At 55.8% G+C, this 19571-nt stretch overlaps 1 protein-coding gene and 1 long non-coding RNA gene across 5 annotated transcripts; one reads left to right on the forward strand and one right to left on the reverse strand.

Annotated features, from left to right (window-relative positions):
- On the reverse strand, nucleotides 1-19354 carry AMPD2 (adenosine monophosphate deaminase 2). Of its 3 annotated transcripts, none has more exons than XM_036766943.1 (18): nucleotides 18809-19354; nucleotides 10475-10605; nucleotides 10102-10232; nucleotides 9606-9674; nucleotides 9049-9160; nucleotides 8568-8754; nucleotides 7906-8047; nucleotides 7609-7698; nucleotides 7293-7422; nucleotides 5530-5724; nucleotides 5266-5397; nucleotides 4608-4771; nucleotides 4131-4257; nucleotides 3884-4047; nucleotides 3208-3328; nucleotides 1899-2072; nucleotides 1572-1682; nucleotides 1-1331 (listed from the first exon to the last, which is right to left on the reverse strand). In XM_036766943.1, exons 1-18 carry the CDS (start codon nucleotides 18816-18818, stop codon nucleotides 1122-1124), a joined length of 2400 nt encoding a protein of 799 aa, XP_036622838.1. In that variant the 5' UTR covers nucleotides 18819-19354; the 3' UTR covers nucleotides 1-1121. The 3 variants fall into 3 exon arrangements, with proteins under 3 accessions (XP_036622838.1, XP_036622839.1, XP_036622840.1); XM_036766944.1 differs by lacking the exon at nucleotides 18809-19354 and adding an exon at nucleotides 18074-18129; XM_036766945.1 differs by lacking the exon at nucleotides 18809-19354 and adding an exon at nucleotides 16945-17047.
- Nucleotides 3228-10110, forward strand: LOC118856571. 2 transcript variants are annotated; one of them, XR_005010873.1, is made up of 5 exons: nucleotides 3228-3310; nucleotides 4115-5762; nucleotides 7262-7391; nucleotides 7916-9524; nucleotides 9635-10110. It is a non-coding gene; the product is annotated as an uncharacterized LOC118856571 (long non-coding RNA). The 2 variants fall into 2 exon arrangements; XR_005010874.1 differs by having other exon boundaries at nucleotides 9611-9696.
- Nucleotides 19355-19571: the final 217 nt, after the last annotated feature.

A 19571-nucleotide genomic window follows, 5' to 3' on the forward strand; every position in this document is an offset into this window, starting at 1 on the left:
ACTTAAATAATCTTTATTTTTTTTTCATGCTTTGGAGAGGGGCTGGTTTGAAATCTCACATTTCACAGCAATGAAAAACATGGTTCCAGCTTGGCCAGTGACAAAGACACTGCCGGGGGGGAGGGGGGAGGGAGAAGAGAGGCAAGGATGGGGCCTACCCAGGGATGGTCTCTCTCTCCAAAGCCACCCGGGTGTGCCTGGGCCCTCCCTTGCTTCCCCTGATGCCCAATGCTTAGGCTGAGGCAGGGTCCCTCCTCTCCTCTTCCTCACAGTGGCACAAAAAGCTACAGCTTGAGCTTGTCTGGGTGGGCAGCAAGGATGGAAGCGGCTGTAGTACCGGCTTTGGGCACCTGTTCTGTTCAGAGAACCCGAGCCAGGTCCTCAGCCTTCCCTTCGCCCCGGCCCAGCACACCCCGATCAGGGATGGGCACGGAAAAGAACGAGTCTTTGGCTAGCCATGCGACGACAACAGCAATTATGAGAGAAAGAAGCCTGGCCAGCTTAACAACTGGTGAGGCTCCAGCCCTCATCCACAGTGCCCACAGCAGCCCCCTAGTCTTCTGACAAGACATCATTACACTTGCCAGGATGTTTAAGCAAGACCATGCTGGTGCCCAGGTCCTGGCCAACCTGGGTACCCACCTAGGCAGTGTCTGTGGGCATGGGACCAGTAGCACCGGTCCAGCTCTGAAAACCCAGCTCCCCAGCCATTAGATGGGCACAGCGCCCCAGGGACAGGGTCCTACAGAAACACCCATCCCCCCACAGAATGAGGAGTGGCTGCCAGGCAGAAGGGAGGAGCGGTTACCACTCAGGCTGCCCGAGCAGCTCTGCCACTACAAAGGCGGTGCCAGGGCCCAGCCCTGTTGCGATATGACACACATAATTCAGAGTCCAAAAGAAGTCAGCAGCAGGGTCTCTGCTATGACCAATCACCACAAGCATATGGGCCAACAATCTACTACTTGAGGCAGCCCAGAACAGAAGACAGAGAGAGAGACAAGCAGAGACATGCAAAGAAGCGGAGACACGTGGGGACAGCAAACAAAGAGACGGAGGAAGGCAGAGGACAGGACAGATATGTAGAGAGGCTTGGCAGGGTGTCAGGCCGGCTGCCAGGCTCAGTGAGGCCCTGGGCTCATGGTGAGCCCGCCCTCCTCGGGGATGGGCTCCAGCATCTCGCTCTGTACAGCCTGCGTGATGAGGGCCAGCTCCTGGCACAGCGTCTCATGACGGTAGCCCACGCGGATGTCCGGCACATTGGTGCGGCGGATGTCATTGCCCTCAGGCCCCTCTTTGGTATAATTGGGCCCTAGCCAGTGGCTCTTCACCTGAGAAGGAGAAGTGGAGATTCAGCAGAAGGGGAGGGCTACAGGGCAAGCAGTTAGAGTCTGTGGGTAGGGGAGGGTAGAACAAAGCAGCCCCCAACTCCCCGGGTGCAGGGTTGAGAGAGATGTCAGGTCTTCTGGGAACGTCTGATCCTTTTCTCTTGAGGGGTCAGGCCCTCCCCCCGCCACGGTCCTGGGTCCTTGGGGTCCCTGGGTAGGGGTATCCCAGGCTGGCCTCATTACCTTATGGGAGAAGCCGCTCATGAGGACGCTGTTTCGGGCCAGTTCACACATATCACAAGAGCTCAACTTCCACACCTGAGTGGCAATGCTGTACTCCTCCATCAGAGGTTCCTGGGGATGGAAGGAAGGCCTGTTTAGGAGCCCTCCAGGCCTCACTCTTGATGCCCACCGCACAGAGAAGGGCTGGGGAGGAGCGGGCAGTAGCCGGGTCCCTTGAGGATGAGCACCACGAGTGGGAGGGGGAGGGAGGGGCAGTGCTGCCCTCTCCCAGCAGAGGGCAGCACCGGCCCTCGTAACCCAGCTGGCTGGCATGGACAGGGCTCTGACCTTGGTGAAGTGAAACTGCAGCGGGTCATCCGTGGAGAGCGAGACCATAAGCCCCCGAGACAGGTACTCGGGCAGGGGGTTGCGGTGGTAGCTGAGGAACAGGCTGTTGTTGCTGAGTGGAGACATGGCGATGCCGACCTGAGCCAGGTAATACAGGTACTGCAAGACCGGAGCCTGGGAGGAGCAGGGAGAAGGCGTCAGGGGGCCCTGCTGCCCCAATACTGCTGGGGTGGAGAGGATGGGAAACTGGGGCCACCGGCTTGGGAGCAGAACTGCAGCACAGGGCGCAGTCTTGGGTTCAAATCCCACTTCTGAACCCTCGCTACCTGTGTGACCTTGGGAAAGCCACTTCACTGGGCCTCAGTTTCCCCATTTGTAACATGAGGGAGTTAGACTAGTCCAGGGTACCTTTGAGCTCTATATAAATCTAGTCTGTGGGGCTACAGTTCCTTAGGATAGTTTTAGGGGGTGAGCTGTTGGGGGATGGTCCAACAGTGGTTGCTGGAGGTGTCAGGTCCTAGGGAGTTAGAACCGAGGGGTAGCTGGATAACGGGAAAGCCTGAGAGAATCGGGAGGGGGAAGACACCGAGACTGGGAATATTGATTGAGCACAGCGGCAGGGAATGGATTCTGGGAGTCGGTCCTAGTGAGGCAGTCTAAGCCGAGTGTTGGTTGAGGAGGATTTGGGGGGAAAGGGACAGGACTGGGACACTCATTGTAAGATGTCTATTGAAAGAAGGGAAGCATCTTGTGGAAATGAATGTTGGAAACTAAAAATAAATAGATGTTAAAAAAATAAAGACGGGAAGCAATGCTGGAGAGCGGTACTGGTGGGAAGGGTTCAAGATTCTGTTCCTGGGAGTTTGTTTGGCTGGTTGAGAAAGCTGGGTTGGGGTATTAGTGGCTTGTCGGGGGTGCTGATTAAGTGAAGTGTTGTGGTGATAATAAGGGTGTTGGTCATAGCAGGGGAGTTCACGCCAGGAGTGTTCACTGAGGAGGGAGCAGGAGATATTGATTTGTGGTTAGGAGTATTGAGAAAAAGGAGAGGGGGGGCAGTATAGAATTGGAGGTACTGGTTGAGAAGGATGAGGAAAAGGGGGTATTGGATGCTGGTTGTACTGTCTTTGATGAGTAAAGAGTATTGGGTGTTGAGGATATTAGTTGAGAAAGTTGAGGATGGGGGAGGTAGTAGTTCTTAAGGGCATCTTAGTTGTTAAGAAGCGTATTGGTTGTTGCATCTGTTGATTGACAAGGTGAAGGGGTACTGGTTGGACAAAACAGGGGGACATAGGCTTTGGATCTGACTGACCTTTCGAAGCAAAAGCCCATGGGAGATGTTCTCGGCCAGCATGAAGGCAGATACCAGATGGTGGATGGGGCCTGCCTCCCCACAGTGGGGCCGGAGCACAAAGGTATGAAAACCCCGCTGTCTGTGTTGGGGAACAGGATGGTATCAGTGTCACAGCTACCTCCCTACCTAGGATCCAGAGCTCCTCATCCCTGAAAAGCCCTACAACTCTTTCCCCCCTGCCCCATGGGAGAATAGCTTAGAGATTAAACCACAGGCCCTCAGAGTGTGGCAGGGGTAGGGGTACAAGGGACAAGAAGGGAGGGTCGTAGAAGGAATCCCACGGGCACGGACTACGAGGAAGCAGCAAAGGCAGAGCTTAAGGGGAGAAGGGAACAGAGTCTGGGATAAAAACACAAGTCCTGGCCATGGAACAGAAGATGGGAAAGGGGAGTTGGTGGTCTCCAGTTACAGGATTTATGAGAAGTATCTTAGTGTAGTAGAAAAAGCACGGAGACTGAAGACCTGAGCTCTTCATCGCTAACTGGTCTTGTGACTCAGAAGGAATCTAAGCTTCACCTTCCTAAAAACAGCTCAGAATCAAGGAAGAGATGTGTTTTGTAAAGCATCTCTGTCTATACCCATGGGAAACAGAACTATGAGGCTGGAGAGGCCCCACCCCCACTTCCCACCTCACCTTCGCAGGTGGTTGAGCACTGCCATGTTGGCATAGGTGTAATACAGGTAGTAGGAATAGGGAGGGTTGTCCTCCTCCACCCAGGCCTCAGGGAGCGGGCTCTCCAGATTGAACACATGGTTCTCAGGCTTGGATTCGTCATCCACACTGTCAAAGCCATCCACCTGGGGAGAGAGGTGGGGAGGGAGGGTCAGACTTCCCCACCAGCGACGCCGGCGACCTCTCTAACAGACCTCCAAACACTCACGTGCTCCAAGAAGAGATGCAGCTCTGGATGGCTGGCAGGGTGCACCGTGGCCTCAAACAATGGCAAGAAGATGTTCTCCAGCATCTCCTGGAAGTTGGCCAGCTGGCCTTTGGTGCGATAGACGTCACTGCAAGGGGGGAAGGGAAGGGGACCATATCAGAGAGGATGACATCTTACTGGAGGTAGATTCAGGACTCTTAAGCCATGAGGTGGTGCAGGCTAGAAGCCTGAGACCAACCACGGATGGCGGATCTATCCACCATGTGCTTGAAGCTGTCCAGGGTACATCCCTACCCTGGAAGGACAAGCAGCCCAGTGTCCCAAGCAGTGGCCCCTGACGCACTCAGAACAGGACAGGACACATGGCTGCCCCAGAATGGTCATTCTCATTCCCTGGGGGGAGAAGATGGGGCCTGGGAATGAACAGAGGCTTCTCGGGCGTCTGTCCCCTTCCTCCGTCATGGGGAAGGCACTCACAATAGCCGGGGCACCTGCACCAGCCAGCGCACATTGGGCGAATGCACACGATGTCCCACGGCCCAGCGTGCCAGCTTGTCCCATTCGTCCCGAGAACGGCCATACACGGAGAGACGCAGCTCTGCATTCTGGTACTTACTCTCCTCCAAGTCCGACATCACCTCCTGGGGGAGACGCAGAGATACCGCCCAGTAACATCTGGGTAAAGCACCAAACTTGGAGGCAGGAAAAACCAAGTTCAAATCCTGCCTCGGACATTTGCCAGCTGTGTAACCCAGGGCAAACAGAATAACGAAAACAGTAATAAATGGTAATGATAAAAATGGCTAGCACTCATGCAGCCCTCTAAGTCGGCAAAGCTTTACTTCCAAGTATTATCTGATCCTCCCAGCAACCTTGGGAGGGTAGCTGCTATCATTATCCCCACCGTACAGACGAGCAAACTGAGTCATCACAAGGTCAAGGAACTTGTCACACAGCTAGTACGCACTGACTCCAGGCCCGGGGCTCTATCCCCTGTGCCAGCCGGCTGCCTCAACCGCCCTCAGCCTCATCTGTGAAACGGACACAGTAACAGCCTCTACCTCCCGGGGTCACTGTGAGGACCGAACGAGATAACCTCCCTGCGAGCTACTGCTATCACAAACAGCGCCCTTACCTTGATGATGTGGGCAAAGTATTTCCCCGAGACCCTGTTGTCTGTTTTGATGAAGATCTCTCGAAGGACGGACTCCCCAATGGGGTTGTACTTGGCGTTGAACTTGTCAAACCGATGGAAGGTGTTCCGATCCTAGGAGCCAGGCCAGACCAGAGAGATCTCAGAGTCTCCCTCCGCCCAGACGCCCGCCACAGACCCCGGAGCCCGAGCCAGGACCCTTCCCTAGCCAGGCCTGGGCCCCTCCCCCTCTGCCGTGGGACCTACCGCATGCACATCAAGCGTGTCCACACTCAGGTCATAGGCCGTGAGGTTCATGCTCTGGAAGACCTCCCGCAGCGTCTGCTCCCGGCCCTGCTCCACATGCACAATCTCCTCCAAGTGCCGCTTCATGGCCCTCTTGATAAAGCGGAGGAGGTGCTTCTGGTTCATACAGGACGAGGCGTGTATGTGAGTGTCCACCTGGAGGCACCGCAAGGTCGCAGAAGGGTCACAGAGTGGTAAGGGGGTGTGTGTGTGTGTGTGTGTGTGTGTGTGTGTGTGTGTGTGTGCACGTGTGGCAGGAGGGCAAGGGAGCTAGCTGGAAATGTCCTTGGGCTCAAAGGGCAGGATCTGTACTGGCAGACCCCAGGAGGGCAAAATCCTGCTCAGGATGGGACAGGACAGCCTCAGGGGAGGAAAAACTGTCTCCCTCTCCAAGAAGTGAAGGAGAAAGAGATCGCCCCACGCTACACGTGCGCTTTATGGAGAAGGATCAGTGGGAGGTACACCAGACAGGGATGGATTTGGGGAAAAGTTAGGGAGAGGAGACAGCAGTGAAGAGAGAGGGAGAGGGAAGAAGGGAGAGAGAGAAGGGAGGGAGAGGGGGGAGACGAGGAGAGAGACAGGGAAGGGATGAAGAGAGAGGGAGAAAGAGAAGAGAGAGAGGAGAAATAGAAGAGAGAAAGGGAAGGGAGGAGAAAGCGAGGGAGAGGGGGCAGAAGGAGAGACAGGAAAGGGATGGAGAGGGAGAGGGAAGAAGGGAGAGAGAGAGAGAGAGAAAAGAGGGGGAGAGAGAGGGAGAGGGGGGAGAAGAGAGACGAGAAGGAAGGGAGGGAGGGAGAGAGGGAGAGAGAGGGAGAAGAGGAGACAGGGAAGGGATGGAGAGGGAGGAGAGGGAGAGGGAAAAAGGGAGAGAAAGAGAAAAGAGGCGGAGAGAGAGGGAGGGGGAGAAGAGAGAGACAAGGAAGGAAGGGAGAGAGGGAGAGAGGGAAAGAGAGGGAGAAGAGGAGAGAGGGAAGGGATGGAGAGAGAGGGAGAGGGAAGGGAGAGAGAAATAAAGGAGGGAGAGGGGGGGGAAAGAGAGAGACAGGGAAGGGATGGAGAGGGAGAAAGAGAAGAGAAATGAGAAACAGAAAAGGGAGAAAGGGAGGGAGAAAGAGGAGAGAAGAAAGGGGGGAAGAGGAGAGAGACAGGGAGGGGATGAAGAGAGAGGAAGAGAAGAGAGAGAGGAGAAACAGAAAGGGAGGGAAGGAGAGAGGGAGAGAGAGGAGAGAAAGAAGGGAGGGAGAGAGAGAGGAGGGGGGCAGAGAGACAGACAGAAAGGAGGGAAAGACAGACAAGGCAAGGAGAAAGACAGAAGGGAAGAGGAGAAACAGGAGGAAGAAAGATGGAGGGAGAAAGCAGGAGGGGAGGGAGAGATATAAAGGAAGAGAAAGGAAGAAAGGGAAAGGAGAAGGGAGAGAGAGCAGAGGAAGAGTGAGAGAGTGGGAAAGAGGAAGAAAGGAGAGAAGGGAAGAGGAGGGGCCTGGCCTCTTGGTAAAGGGAGGGGCTCTGCACTGTGGCACAGAGGGTCGGGCATGATTGAAGGTTCATCAGATTTGCTGAACTGCTTTCTCTCCTCCTTTTAATTCTTGTAACAAGGGAAGGATTGTTGGGAGGTGAGAGGGGAGAGATATATTTAGAAACTAGGGTGCTATGAAAACAAAAATCAATAAAAATAAGAGTGGATTTTTTTAAGGAAGGAGAGGGAAGGACCATGGGGAGCCAACCTTCCTGATGTTGTAGAAGTCCCGATGGGGAACCTTCTTCTGGGCAGCCAGCTCCTTCATCTCGTTGAGCAGCACGTGCATCTGGAACTTCGAGCTCAGGTACTGCAGCCGACGGTAGCAGAAGGACTTTCTGGGAAATGGTAAGGGGGACAAGGTCACCCAGGAGGACGGCATGGGGGCAACGAGGCGATCGTTCAGCCGGCAGGCAACCTGGGCAGCAGGAGCTGGGGCAGGGTGGCATGCCTGAGGGTCCCTGGCTGGGCCCCGGAGGAGGATGGCAGGAGATGTGGGGGCCACGTGGGGCTCAGGGGCTTACATGGGACCGTTGATGATCAGTGCCATTAGCACGTTGACATCAGCTACAAACTCCTGGAGGTCGGGGTATGGCAGCTCCAGCTCTGCGTTCCTGCAGGGAGCCCGGGCTGAGGAGAGGGAGCCGACTCCAATGGCCTCCCTCCCTCCCAGTCTTGGCTCAGCCCGCCTTCCCCGAGCCCCCTCCCTGCCCCGTTCTCACTTCCCTTCTAGGGGCCTGCATTTCTCCCTCCCCTATCACAATGTGTCACTGACTACCCCCTCCTCTTCTTCCCTCCCTCCGTCCTTCCTTCCCACTTACTGTTCCTCAGGATCCCTTTTCAGATAGACATGAACGACTCCCTTGACCATGCGGAGGCCGAAGCCCAGGTCCCCTGGCATGGCAGCAGGCTCACAGTGATCATAAGGGTGCTGTTCCAGCACTGGGGGGTGGACTGGGGCATCTGCGATGTGTGTGAGTGGGGAAGGACACAGGGGTCAGGACCACGGATATTTTACCAGCTCTGCCTCCTTCTTCACCCAAGAAGGGTCTAGAGAAGGAGGTGCAGAGCTTCTCCCCAACCCCAGACCTGGGGCAGCCAAAGGAGCCTGGGGCCACCATGCCAAGGCCAGGAGCAGAGGGTACTAAGTCCTGAAGGCCATTGGAAGAATGGTGGCCCCCACCCCTGTCCACCCCTATCTTTCCCCCAAATGCTAGCTCTGCACATGGGTCTGTCCGAGCCTAAGGCATGCCCAGCGTGGAGGCCCCAGAAACCCATGCAGATCTGAACAGGGCTTGGACAGGTAGGTAAAAGGAATGGAAATGAGAGAGGGCCAGAGTCAGAATGGACACAAGACCTGTGATAATGCAGGTGGGGGAGGGGGGAAAGCACACAGAATGCATTCCCAGAGTTGGGATAGGGAGTCATGGGGGCCCTTCTTTTGGGAACAGAAGTAGAAGGGAAACAAAAGAGGATGTCACACCAGCAGACACAGGGGTCTCTGGGCCCTGCTCAAAGGCCCTGGTCTCCAGGGGCTTCTCAGCTAGCTGCTGCAGGAAACGTCGCGTGGTGGGGCAAAAGCTCTGAAGGCCCAGGGCCATGTACTTCTCCCGGATGAACAGTGCCCGGACCACACTCTTAGCTGCATCCAACAGGTCGGTGAATGGTACCTGGGGACAAGGGATGGAGGCAGGGGAGAAGGGCTCGTTATCGCACATCCTTTTCCCAGATGCCATCTCTGTACCCACTGTGTATGTTCTGCCCCCTCCTTCCCCTCAGCCCAGGACGTCCTCCTGTGTATGCCGTGAAGGGTTAGCTTAAGAGTTCCCAGATGGCCAAGCTTGGAGTGATCCTAGAGCCCCAGAGACAAAGCACAGGGCATAATCCCAGTGACTCAGAGCTCTGAATGCAGCCTCCCCAGACCCAGACCCTACAGCTCATCTACCTGTCCAGGCCACACTCACCCCACACTTCTCCTCCCCTGAGATGGAGACCCTCTGAAACTCCCGTTCCAGATGTCCATCTCGCTCCCTGGGCCCACGGTCACCCTGAGCTTCACTCTGTTCCTTGTACAACCTGTGGAGAGAAAGAGCCCTAACAAGTGAAGGGAGGAGGTCCCAGAAGCTGAAGGCAGGGACTTATCCCACTCACACTCCTTTTCAAAGCTCTGTGTCTGGAAAGCAGGAAAGAGGTGGCGGGGGACAGACTTGTAATAACGCCTGCTCTGGGCAAGGTTGAGCCTGGCGGATCTCCTGAGCTCAGGAGTTCTGACCCAAACTAGGGCTAAAGCTGATCAGCTATCTGTACTAAATCTAGCAATACAGAGAGTCCCTGGGAGCAGAGGGGCCACCAGGTTGCCCAAGGATGGGCAGAGGAGTAGGTCCAGACCCCTGGCCAAGCAGAGATGGGATCAGACCTAGCCACGGCACTTCCAGTCTAGGTGAGACAGTGAAACAAAATGGTGAGTGGACTGGGGGGACAGTGGGGAGCAGGTTATCTCCCCACCCCCATTGTTACTCACTGTAGGTCTGCATCGCTGTCCGTCTTCAGAAAGTCTTGCTTGGCCCTAAGCAGAATGTCCGGTTCCAACCTGGAGGGAAAAGAGGTCAGGCAGCTAACAAGGGCCTGAAGGGGGTCCAGCGCTTGGAGGCAGGAAAAAGCAGCATGAATTGGGGCAAGGAAGGCCGAGGAGCACCCACTGGGCCCAGCCCCACACAATAATACTCCCTTTGGGGAGCAAGGGACTGATGGGGGTGGGGACGCTGATGGAGATGAGAGTGGTGGGGAGTAGAATAAGCCCCTTCCCTCCTCCTGTATTAGCCAAACAGGGCATGAAGGATAAGACAAAGCAGGGAAACCCCATAACTTTGAAGACAACTAAAACTTCAATAAAAGAGAAAGGACAGCTAAGGCCTGTAGCACAGGTTTCTCCTCCTCGGTCAGTGAGGCCGATCGCTGGCTTGGCTCTAGGGAGGCCTGTGACTGGGGGGTAGCAAAGAACAGGGGAAGGGGCTCACTTGACATCCTGGCTGATCTGCCGCTCCAGCCGCTGGCGCCGCTCCTCCAGTTGCTCAATGGGGCTCTCCTCCGGGAATTCATATGGGGCACTCCGAAGCTCGCTCTCTGCCAAGGAGCGGCTAAACAATTCCTGGTGAGAGAGAGCAGAGGTGGCAGGGGCATCCTCTAAGGATGTGTGACTACGGACACGCTCTGCCCATCCCCAGCAGCAGGGCGGCCCCTGGCACGCTCCTCCCTGCCCGGGCTATGTTTGGAAGGTGTGGGTGAGGACCAAGATGGAAAGGGCTGGGAGGCAGTCCGCAGGCAGTCATGCATCAGGAAAGGGAGGAGGGAGGCAGCCAGGAGGTGGACCAAAGGGCACGGGGAGGGTACCTCGGCGATCTCCTTGCATTTGCCATCCATGGAGGTGCGCAGGTCGAGCGGGTAGTGCTTGAGGCAGGGGGGAGGGCCCGGCAGGGAGCGGGCAGATTGCAGCGGGGGTCCCCCCAGCCCGCCCCGAGCCTCTGTAGAGACAGAGACGGTGACCGGGATCAGCAAGGAATAGGAAAGGAGGAGGATGGGAGTCACCAGGTACTCATTCCTCCCCCACCTCCCCATTTCTGGCTCATCTCCCTCATCGTGAGCCCGGGCCCACACCAGATGAGGATCAGCTGGGTGGCTGCCGGTGGGACTGTGTGCTGGAGGAGGGGTGGGAGCCAACTGCCTGAGACCAAGGGAGAAGGTATGTTCTAGAGCGAACTAGACTTAGAGCAACCTCAAAGACCCCGCAGCCCCTGACCCAACTCAAAGGAAGATGGGTTCTGGCTACTGAGCGAAGAACTTCAGGAAAGATGAAGCCTTCTCCTGACCCCTTACTCTACCCCAGGCTTTCTACCATCGGTAAATGAATGGTGAAATCACACAGCAGGGACTCAAATAACCATGGGTTTTGATGCAGGAGGCCGAGATGCTGCAGTCTGGGGGAGCTTCAGCATCCCCCTCTCCCCACAACCCTAATTCTCAGAAAGCCTCAGTGGGACCCAAGGCTCTGTTCTGGACCTACAGCTCGGTGCCTGTACTTAAAGGATCTTGACCGTGGTGGGGGAGGGGAGCGAGGAAGCCAACATCACTGGCTGGCAGACTAGAAGGGGAAACCATAGTTTGACTCCCCACGTAGGGCACAGCCCACAAGGGGCAGGGCCAGGGAGGAGCGGGAACTTCACTGTGTCCCCCGAGACTTATCCTTTCCCCCAGGACCCTGGAGCTGCCAAGAGGCTGCTTGGCCCCACCCCACAATTGGCTGTCCCTCAAGGAAGGAGCCACCACGAACAGGCTACGCCACTCTGAGGCCCGTGCCACAGGGCTCACCAAAGGACCCGGGGAAGGTGCAGGGAGCTGCTTTCAGTCTAAGGATCTCCAAGTTGGGACTGGCACCTGGGATGCCTTGGAGGTCTGGGGCAGACATCCAGCTCCACACCCCAGAGCTGCCAGAAGCCCCCAACCCACCTCATCTCTAGCCCTCATCTCCAGGGCCCACTGTCTCTCTCCCTCCCGACATCCAGATGTCCAGGACCAGGTACAAGTCAGGCCAAGACTCTGGCTCTGTGCCTCTCTAATCCCCCCCACTCTGGTTCGGGGAAAGGCTGGAGGACACTGCCCAGAGGAGTTCTGCAGGGGCCAAGGTCCCAGCCTAGCCCCATGTGAGACCTGGACCCCAGGGCCCTCTCCCCAGGCTACTCAGAGTTCTAGTGCCTGGCCCTTCCATGCTCAGGAGAAGCCCCCAACCCTGCCTCACTTCTCTTGGGACCAGGGAAGAGGAATGCCTGTATACTGCCTCAATCTCGGAGCCTTCCCCCTGGCTCTTCCCCGGGCACGCCACCCTCCCAATCCACTCCCCTACCTGCAGAGATCTGGCAGCCCCAAGCCAGGCCTCTGCCAGTGGCTGTGTGCCCCTCACTGGAGCTGCTGCCCGCCCGCCCGTGTGAGGCTGCAGTCAGTCCCTGAGGACGGCTCTGGAGCCGGCACGGACCATACCAAGTGCAGCTGCAGACGGGGGTGAGGTGGGGGTGGGGGGTGGGAGGGAGGAAGGCTGGGGTGTCTGGGCAGGGGCAGCTAGTGGGGGCCAGGAGTCCATCAGGAGACTTCTGGCTCTGCCACAGTGAGAGTCAGGACACTGGGAAGAGAGGTATCGGAGGTGGGCATCCCAAAGCTGGACCTTGGCCTTAACCCCTGGACTACCAAAGCAGAGGCCAGAACAGGACACCGAAGGGGGAAGAGTGGGAATATTTGGCTAGGAGTAAGGAGGGGCTGTGGACATTCCTGTTGAAAATTGGCTGCCCCTCCGGGTCTGGTGGCCTGGCACCGGCCCAGACCCAAGAGTCGGCACACCCTCTTGGACGGGCGAGCAAGGCCCTGGCGCACCAGGGGCCAACCTCCCTCAGGAATCTGGTCGGGGGACAAAGCGGGCAGATGAGACTATCACCTGCCCATGCACAATAGCCCACTCCAGCCCTCCTTCTATTGTTAGAAGCCCAAAGCTGCCACAGCTGCTTCCCTGGCTCCCTGCAGGGAAGGCCCCACAGACCGCTACAGTATCCATGAGAGAGAAAGACAGACAGACAGAGACAGAGACACATAGAAAGAGAAAAAAAAGAGAGAGAAAGAGGGAGAAAGAGACAGAAAAAGAGAGAGAAAAATAAAAAAGAGGGGAGAAAGAAGGGAGAAAGGGGGGAGAGAGAGACAAAGAGAAAGAAAGAAAAAGAGAGGCAAAGTAAAAAGACAGAAAAAGAGAGGGGAGAAAGAAGGGGGAGAGGGGAGAGAGGGAGAGAAAGAGAAAGAAAGAAAAAGAGAGGGAAAGTAAAAAGAAAGAAAAAGAGGGGAGAAAGAGAGAAGGGGGAAAGGGGGGAGAGAGAGAAAGAAAGAAAGAAAAAGAGAGGGAAAGTAAGAGAGAAAAAGAGAGGGGAGAAAGAGAGAAGGGGGAAAGGGGTGAGGGAGAGAGAAAGAAAGAAAAACAGAGGGAAAGTAAAAAGAGAGAGAAAGAGGGAGGGAGACAGAGAGATAGAAGAGAGGAGAAAGGAAGAGAGAAGAAAGGAATGAGAGAAAAAAGAGAGAGAGGAGAAAGAGAGAAGAAAGGAGGGAGAGAGAGAAAAGAGAGAGAGGAGAAAGACAGAGACAGACCCTACCTGGAACTGAAGAGGGACAGAGAGACAGGCAAGGCCAGTGACGGAGCAGATAACAGGGACAAAGGATCCCAAGGACTCCCAGCTCTTCCCCTCTCAAAGCAGCCCCATACTGTCCCTGGCTAGCAAGTCCATACCACCATCCATCCTACACACACCCTAGACCACCCTTCACCCCCACCCCTCCCAGGATTGAGAGCCAAGAGACCTGGCTTCCAAGTCAGCCTCTGCCACTTACTTAATGGGCAGGTCAAATCATTTAACCTCTCTAGGCCTCAGATTCATTTGCTCTTCCTAACTCACCAAGCTACTGGGAGGAAGCCTTCAAGTCTTCCCAAAATACGAGCTATTAGCGTTCTCAGGCAATAGAAAAGAGCTGGGCAGGAGGAGGCTCCCGACAACAGGTGAAAATTGCAAAGCGCCAACTCAGGCTCCGCCAAGGAATAAAGCTGTAGCAATTAGCTATGTGCCGTGGGCCTCTAATCAAAGCCTAGATGGCCACTTGTCGAGCATATTATGTTGAGAAAAGAAGCCGGCCCTCGGAGGTTCCTTCTGCCTGGTATTCTCTGAGTCTACGTCCCCCCAGAACCCAAAGAAGGGAGGGGGTCATTGGGAGGCCGCCTCTCCAGGGGACACCAGGACCGTCTGCTTACTGAGGGCAGAGGCCCGAGATTCCTCACTCCTTCTGGCCTGTACCTCTCCCAGGGAAAACCCACTCAAGAGGAACAAGGGCGGGCATCAAGGCAGCCAGGAAATCCGCTGAGGGCACCCGGTTCCCTGGTTTTACCCACTCGGAAAATGCATCAAAAAAGTCTTCCCTTCACGGTCCCGTTGAAGGCTGCCAGCGACGAGGACGGCAGCAGAGAATGCCAGCCTTGTGGAGGAGGGGGAAGTGGATTCAAATCTTAGCTCACCCAAAGCGAATCGCTTTACCTCTTGGGGGCTTGGTTTTCTCACCATGCCTAAGACTGAGACGAATGCTTTGAAATGCTTAAAGTGTTACAAAAATTGTGCCCGTAGGCACAGTAGATGGTGACCAGCTTGGTGGCCCAGGAAGTTACTCCTACCTCAGAATACCTTGTTTAGAGGTGAGTCAGCGGACAGAACGTGGGACCCCAAGTCAGAAGAAGGGAGCACAATTCTAGCCTCAGATGCTCACTAGCTGTGTGACCCTGGGCAAGTCACGAGCCTTTGTCTGCCTCAATCTGCCTGACTCTAAACAGTGGGACCTTCCAGGGTTGATACGAGAATTAAATGACATAATATCTGTAAGGCGCTTAGCACAGCGGTTGGTTTGAAAGTAATGATGCTCATTTCTCTCCTCCTGGTGTCAGAGATTCCCAAGGTTGTAAATCTGGAGCGGGGGAAGGGCCTCGTTTTACAGACTTGCTCGGGGACACGTCCGTCCCGAGGCCAGATTCTGGTTCAGGCTCCAAGCCCTGCACTCCATCCACGACACCACGAAGTTGCTCCATGACTCACAGAATTACACAATCTCAAGAGTGGGAAGATTCAATGTCACCTAGTCTAACCCATCTTTGAGCAAGAATTATCTCTAAAGCAATCCTAACAAGTACCTACCCATCTCCTGCCTAAAGGACAAGGTGGCCAGGTGGCTCAGTAGGTAGAGAGCTGCACCTGGAGTCCGGGAGACCCGAGTTCAAATCCAGCTTCTGATGCTTACTGGTTGCGTGACCCTGGGCAAGTCACTTAACCTGCCTCTACTTCCCCATCTGTAGATAACAGCAATTGTTGTGGGGTTAAAACAATATATTTGTAAAGCACTATAAATGGTAGCTATTAATTAATGCAAATTGCCAGTCCACAAGGAGATCTCTGGGAGTCTACGTGACCCAGACTGGAAAAAAATGTACAAAATACAAGTTGTACCACAGGCAAATAGCAACCCTGGCCTTCTGGGAGACCCAGCTGTCTCCAAAACCCTGGCACCTATCCTGAGGCTCGCCGTTCGTTAGGCAGCCCTGCCTATCTAAACCTCATAGGCAGCAACTTAAGTCAGATAAAATCTGGCTGAGCCCAACACCGAGCCAGCAGCCTCAAATACTTCCCTGGACACGCCTTTTGGCCCAGCAAGATGGCGGCCCCCGTGCCCCTCTGCCCTTCAGGTTGGTTTCCTGGCCAGCAGGTTCTCCTTCTCCCCAAGACTCTGCACTTCTTACCAACTCAGCAAGCTGACAGGTCTACACCTGAGGTTCCCAAAGACATCGGCATGGGGAAAAAGCTGCACCCTCCTGCCACACACAGTAACAAGAGAGTTGGCACAAACCTAGGTACCCCGGGGCCCCAAACATGGGTCGGTGCATGGGCGAACGGCCCCAACCTGCGCAGCATCCCTGGAGGCCGGGTACTCCCGGCTGGGCACAGATGCAAGCCCCCCCCCCCCGGGGTGCCGGGTGACTTCAGCGATGGCACGGTCCCAAGTGTCCCTGGAGGTCGGTCACCCTTGGCAATGACACAGACCTGGGCATCCCCAAGGGCCGGCGCACCCACGGCAAGGATATAAACCTGAGCATTCCTGCGTGGCAACAGCACAGGCTTCAACACCTTCATCCACGACCCAAACCTGAGCACCCCAACAGTCTGGGCTCCCTTGGCAATTGTACAGGCAAGAGAGAGCACCCTTTGGGGCTCGGTGCCCTCGGTCAACACCAGGATGACCATAAATGGGTATTCTTGGCGATTATATAGACAAGGACATTCCAGAAGATAGCGCACTATAGAGGATGCAGCTCTTTGTTGGGGGGAAGGGGGATCCTCGGTAAATACACGAATGTAAGTAAACTATGCAACGTGGGCACCAAAGTGGGAGGCTGGCCAGGAACCTCTCGGCATTGTCACAGATGCAGGCAGCCCTTCATCACCTTCCCTAAATGGTGCAATGGTGCCTGCTGGGGCAGGAGCAGGAACAAGAGAGTACAGGAAGGAGGCAGCCTGCTGAGAGCTGGCATGCTTCTATATACACACATATGTGTTCACAGACTCAGGGGAATCCTTAGGGGTAACTGGTGCCACCCTCACACGCAGGAACATCCTTCCAGAGTCACAGACGGATGTTCTGAGGGTCATCATGCCCATGAGCATAAAGACATCAGTACAGGCATGCCCTGAGACAGGACGGCTTAAAACAGATGAGCACATACCCCTCCAGCTGTCAGGCCCCCTCTGGAAATCCTGAATGGAAGCTGGGGGACAGAGGGGTTCAAGGAAGAGTAGGCAAGGGGGAAGAAAGGGCCCCCTCCGGTCCAGTGGCTTCCTCCCAGTGTGGCAAGCCCTTGTGGCTCAACACACTGGTATGTCCCCGTTTACACTTATCACTCCATTCACACACTACAGGCTGTTTTGGATACCTCTACGGACAGACAGATGCACGTGTGTACAAACACAAATCTCGGGATGTCCTACACATAAATACTGGTGCAAAGGAAGGTTCCCCCACAGGACAGGGCTCAGAACCAAACATAGCACCAGCTCTCCCCCACTTTCCCAGAAAACAAAAAAGCCCCTTTCCCCTCCCCAGGACAGCTCTCTGACGGCTTTCCACTGTCCCGGGACTACCCCAGCCTCCACCATCACCACCTGGGCACCGGGAATACCCACTCTGGGTGGGCCAGCCATGGATCTGCCCAGGGGTACTTGGGGCTGGCCCAGGGGCCCCAGACTCACCTGGGGCATTTGCTACCTGCAGACTGGACCGCTTCTTAAAGGGGTATTTGGCCTTGGGCGTTCCTGGTGAAGCCGAGGAGGATGCCATGGCTGGGGCCTCAGCTGGCAGGCAGGGACCTCAATGTGCCACATCCAACCCCTTCCTCCGCCCCGCCTCTCCTCTCCTCTCTCCTCCCTTCCCTTCCCAGCCTGCCCGCCTCCAACGGGGAGTGACTGATGCAGGAAGCTAAGCCCAGCTCAGCCTGGAGGGCGGAAGAGGCCCAGGCCAGGATTTCTACGGTTGCCCAGGCAACTGAAGAGCGCACTGCCTCCCTCCCTCCCTCCTTCCCTCCCACCACCACCCCTCAGCCCATGCCCCTGGGATGGCGCAACTGATGTCTCAGCTGGGGGGAGGAAAAAACAAGAGAAAACGAGACTGGGGGGAGGGGAAGCCAGGCGGCAAAGTCAGGGCCCAACTCTCCAGGAACAGCACCACCCCCACCCCCAGCCCAAGCACCCCAAGCAAAGCTGGGGCCCTGTTCGGGCCAAGTGAGAAGCTGGCTAGCCAAGCCCTGGTGGGAAAAGAACCCAGGAACCCGACCTCTGTCCACATGTTTAGAACTCAGTCTTTTCACGGCAGAAGGGGAGCCTGGGTCGGGGAGAGAGAGATTCTCCAAGCCGGGTCTGAGTCCCCTCCCAAAACACAGACACCCCAGCTCTCCAAGGGATGCTTCCCTCTACATGACAAGGGGGTCGATCCTGAGCCAGATGGAAAGGGGTCAGTCTGGGGGAAATTCCACTGTTCCAGGCAGTAGCTGCCCAAGACCGGAGGGAGGGGAAGAGTTGGGAGTCCACTCTGGGGTCAAGCCCTTTCTTGGGTGGATATGTTTTGTTTTCCTTTTGGGGGGTTGGAAGGGAGCAGGATTCTGGGAAATTAGAACCACAGAATGTTAGAACTGGGAGGAACATCTAGTCCAACTTAATTTCACAGACAGAGAAAAGACGCCCAGAGTTGAAGTGGTTTATCCAAGTCACCATCAGAAAATTTAGAAGCGTTCCTGGGACTGAAACCCTGATCCCACGATTCCCAATCTGTCCTTTTTGGCCCAAAGCCCCCCAGGACTTTTTCTTTCAATAATCCGGCTCTTACCTGTTCATATCTTGAACGCTCAGCCTCAGGTGTGTGCTCTGGGGAAGGCAGGCACCTGCCCTTTGCCTAGGAAACTGAGCTAGCTCCCTCCTGATCAGAGGTCAAAGAACCATAGGGTGTTATGTGCTACAACTTCCCATGCAGGGGGTCATAGCCTGGTGCCTGAGAACTTGTATTTTTAAAAAATACTTCGATGAATATATTTCAAAAGCTAAATTTAATAAAAATTACCCAAAAATGTATTTCCTTTGAAATCCTTTGTATTTTATTTTACTCATGTAAGAACATGGTTTGGAAAAGGGGTCCACAGGCGTTCCCAGATTGCCAAAGGAGTATATGACACGAAAAAGCCTCTAGAACACATCCCCCTTCTAAGAGACGAAGAAATGGAAGAGCACGACCAGGTGAAGCGACTGGCCTAAGGTCACCCCTCCATCTAAGCGCTGGAGTCAGAATTTGAACTCAGCTTTCCCAAGCTGACCTCCTTCCACATCCCAGTTAATGCTGTTTGGGATTTTCGAGATCACCTGGTCCAGCCCGCCCCCCTCCACCCCTTGATCTGCAGGTGGGCACAAGGAGGCCCAGAGAGGAGGAAGGTGGTAAGAGGCAGAGGCAGGATCCACCCCCGGTCTCTGGTTCCAAATCCTGCGCTCCCCGCACCAAGCCAGGCTGCCCCTCCGGACACGTGCGGGGGGGACCAGCCCTCGCCCCCCAGTCCCTGTAAGCCACACTCACCTGCTGCCATGCTGGCAGAAAGGGAGGGAGGAGGAGGCTACCCGGGGGTCGGGATTCTGCGGCTATCGAGGGAAGGGCTCGGGCAGCTCCGGACCTCGGAGGTCAGTGGCAGGGCAGCCACGTGCTCCCCGGGGAGCAGGGAGGCCAGGCCCGGGGCCCTGGAACTGGCTCGGTCCAGAGCTCTTCCCACTGCACCCTCCGGGTCTGCGGGACTCGGACTCCGACTCTGTGCTGCGGGCAGGGCAGAAACCCAGAGCACACGCAAAGCCCCTTGCCCGCCAAAAGCAAAGCAAAACAAAATGAAACACAAAACTGCCCCAGCTCTGGCCCCGCCCCGATCCGGCCGGCTCCTGGCCCCGCCCCCGACTCCGCTCCTCTTGGCGCTCCTCCCTCCGGGGCGTGATCACGTGGGCTCCCTGGGCGCGCTCAGAGGGATGCTCTTCTAACTAGGGCTTGCAGGTAGCCCGGTGCGCGGGCGCCTACTCAGCCGCCATCTGGGAGGAGCTTCCTAATCACCTTACCTCTCTGGCCTCTGCTTGCTCATCTGTAGAAGGAAAGTGTAGAATCACATGATCTTAGGCCTTTTCCAGCTCTAAAGCTGGGAACCAACAAAAAGCTATATGCAGTAGGAGTTAGGCTGGATGACCCTTCAATTCTCAAATTTTATAATTTGGAGCCTTATTTTCCATAGACAAGGCCAAGGTCCAGTGGGGCTCTGGTCTTCCCACCATCTACTGGGCCCTTTAGACTTCACTGGCATTTC

This window comes from Trichosurus vulpecula, chromosome 7 (assembly GCF_011100635.1).
Source record: "Trichosurus vulpecula isolate mTriVul1 chromosome 7, mTriVul1.pri, whole genome shotgun sequence".
Classification (NCBI taxonomy): Eukaryota; Metazoa; Chordata; class Mammalia; order Diprotodontia; family Phalangeridae; genus Trichosurus; species Trichosurus vulpecula.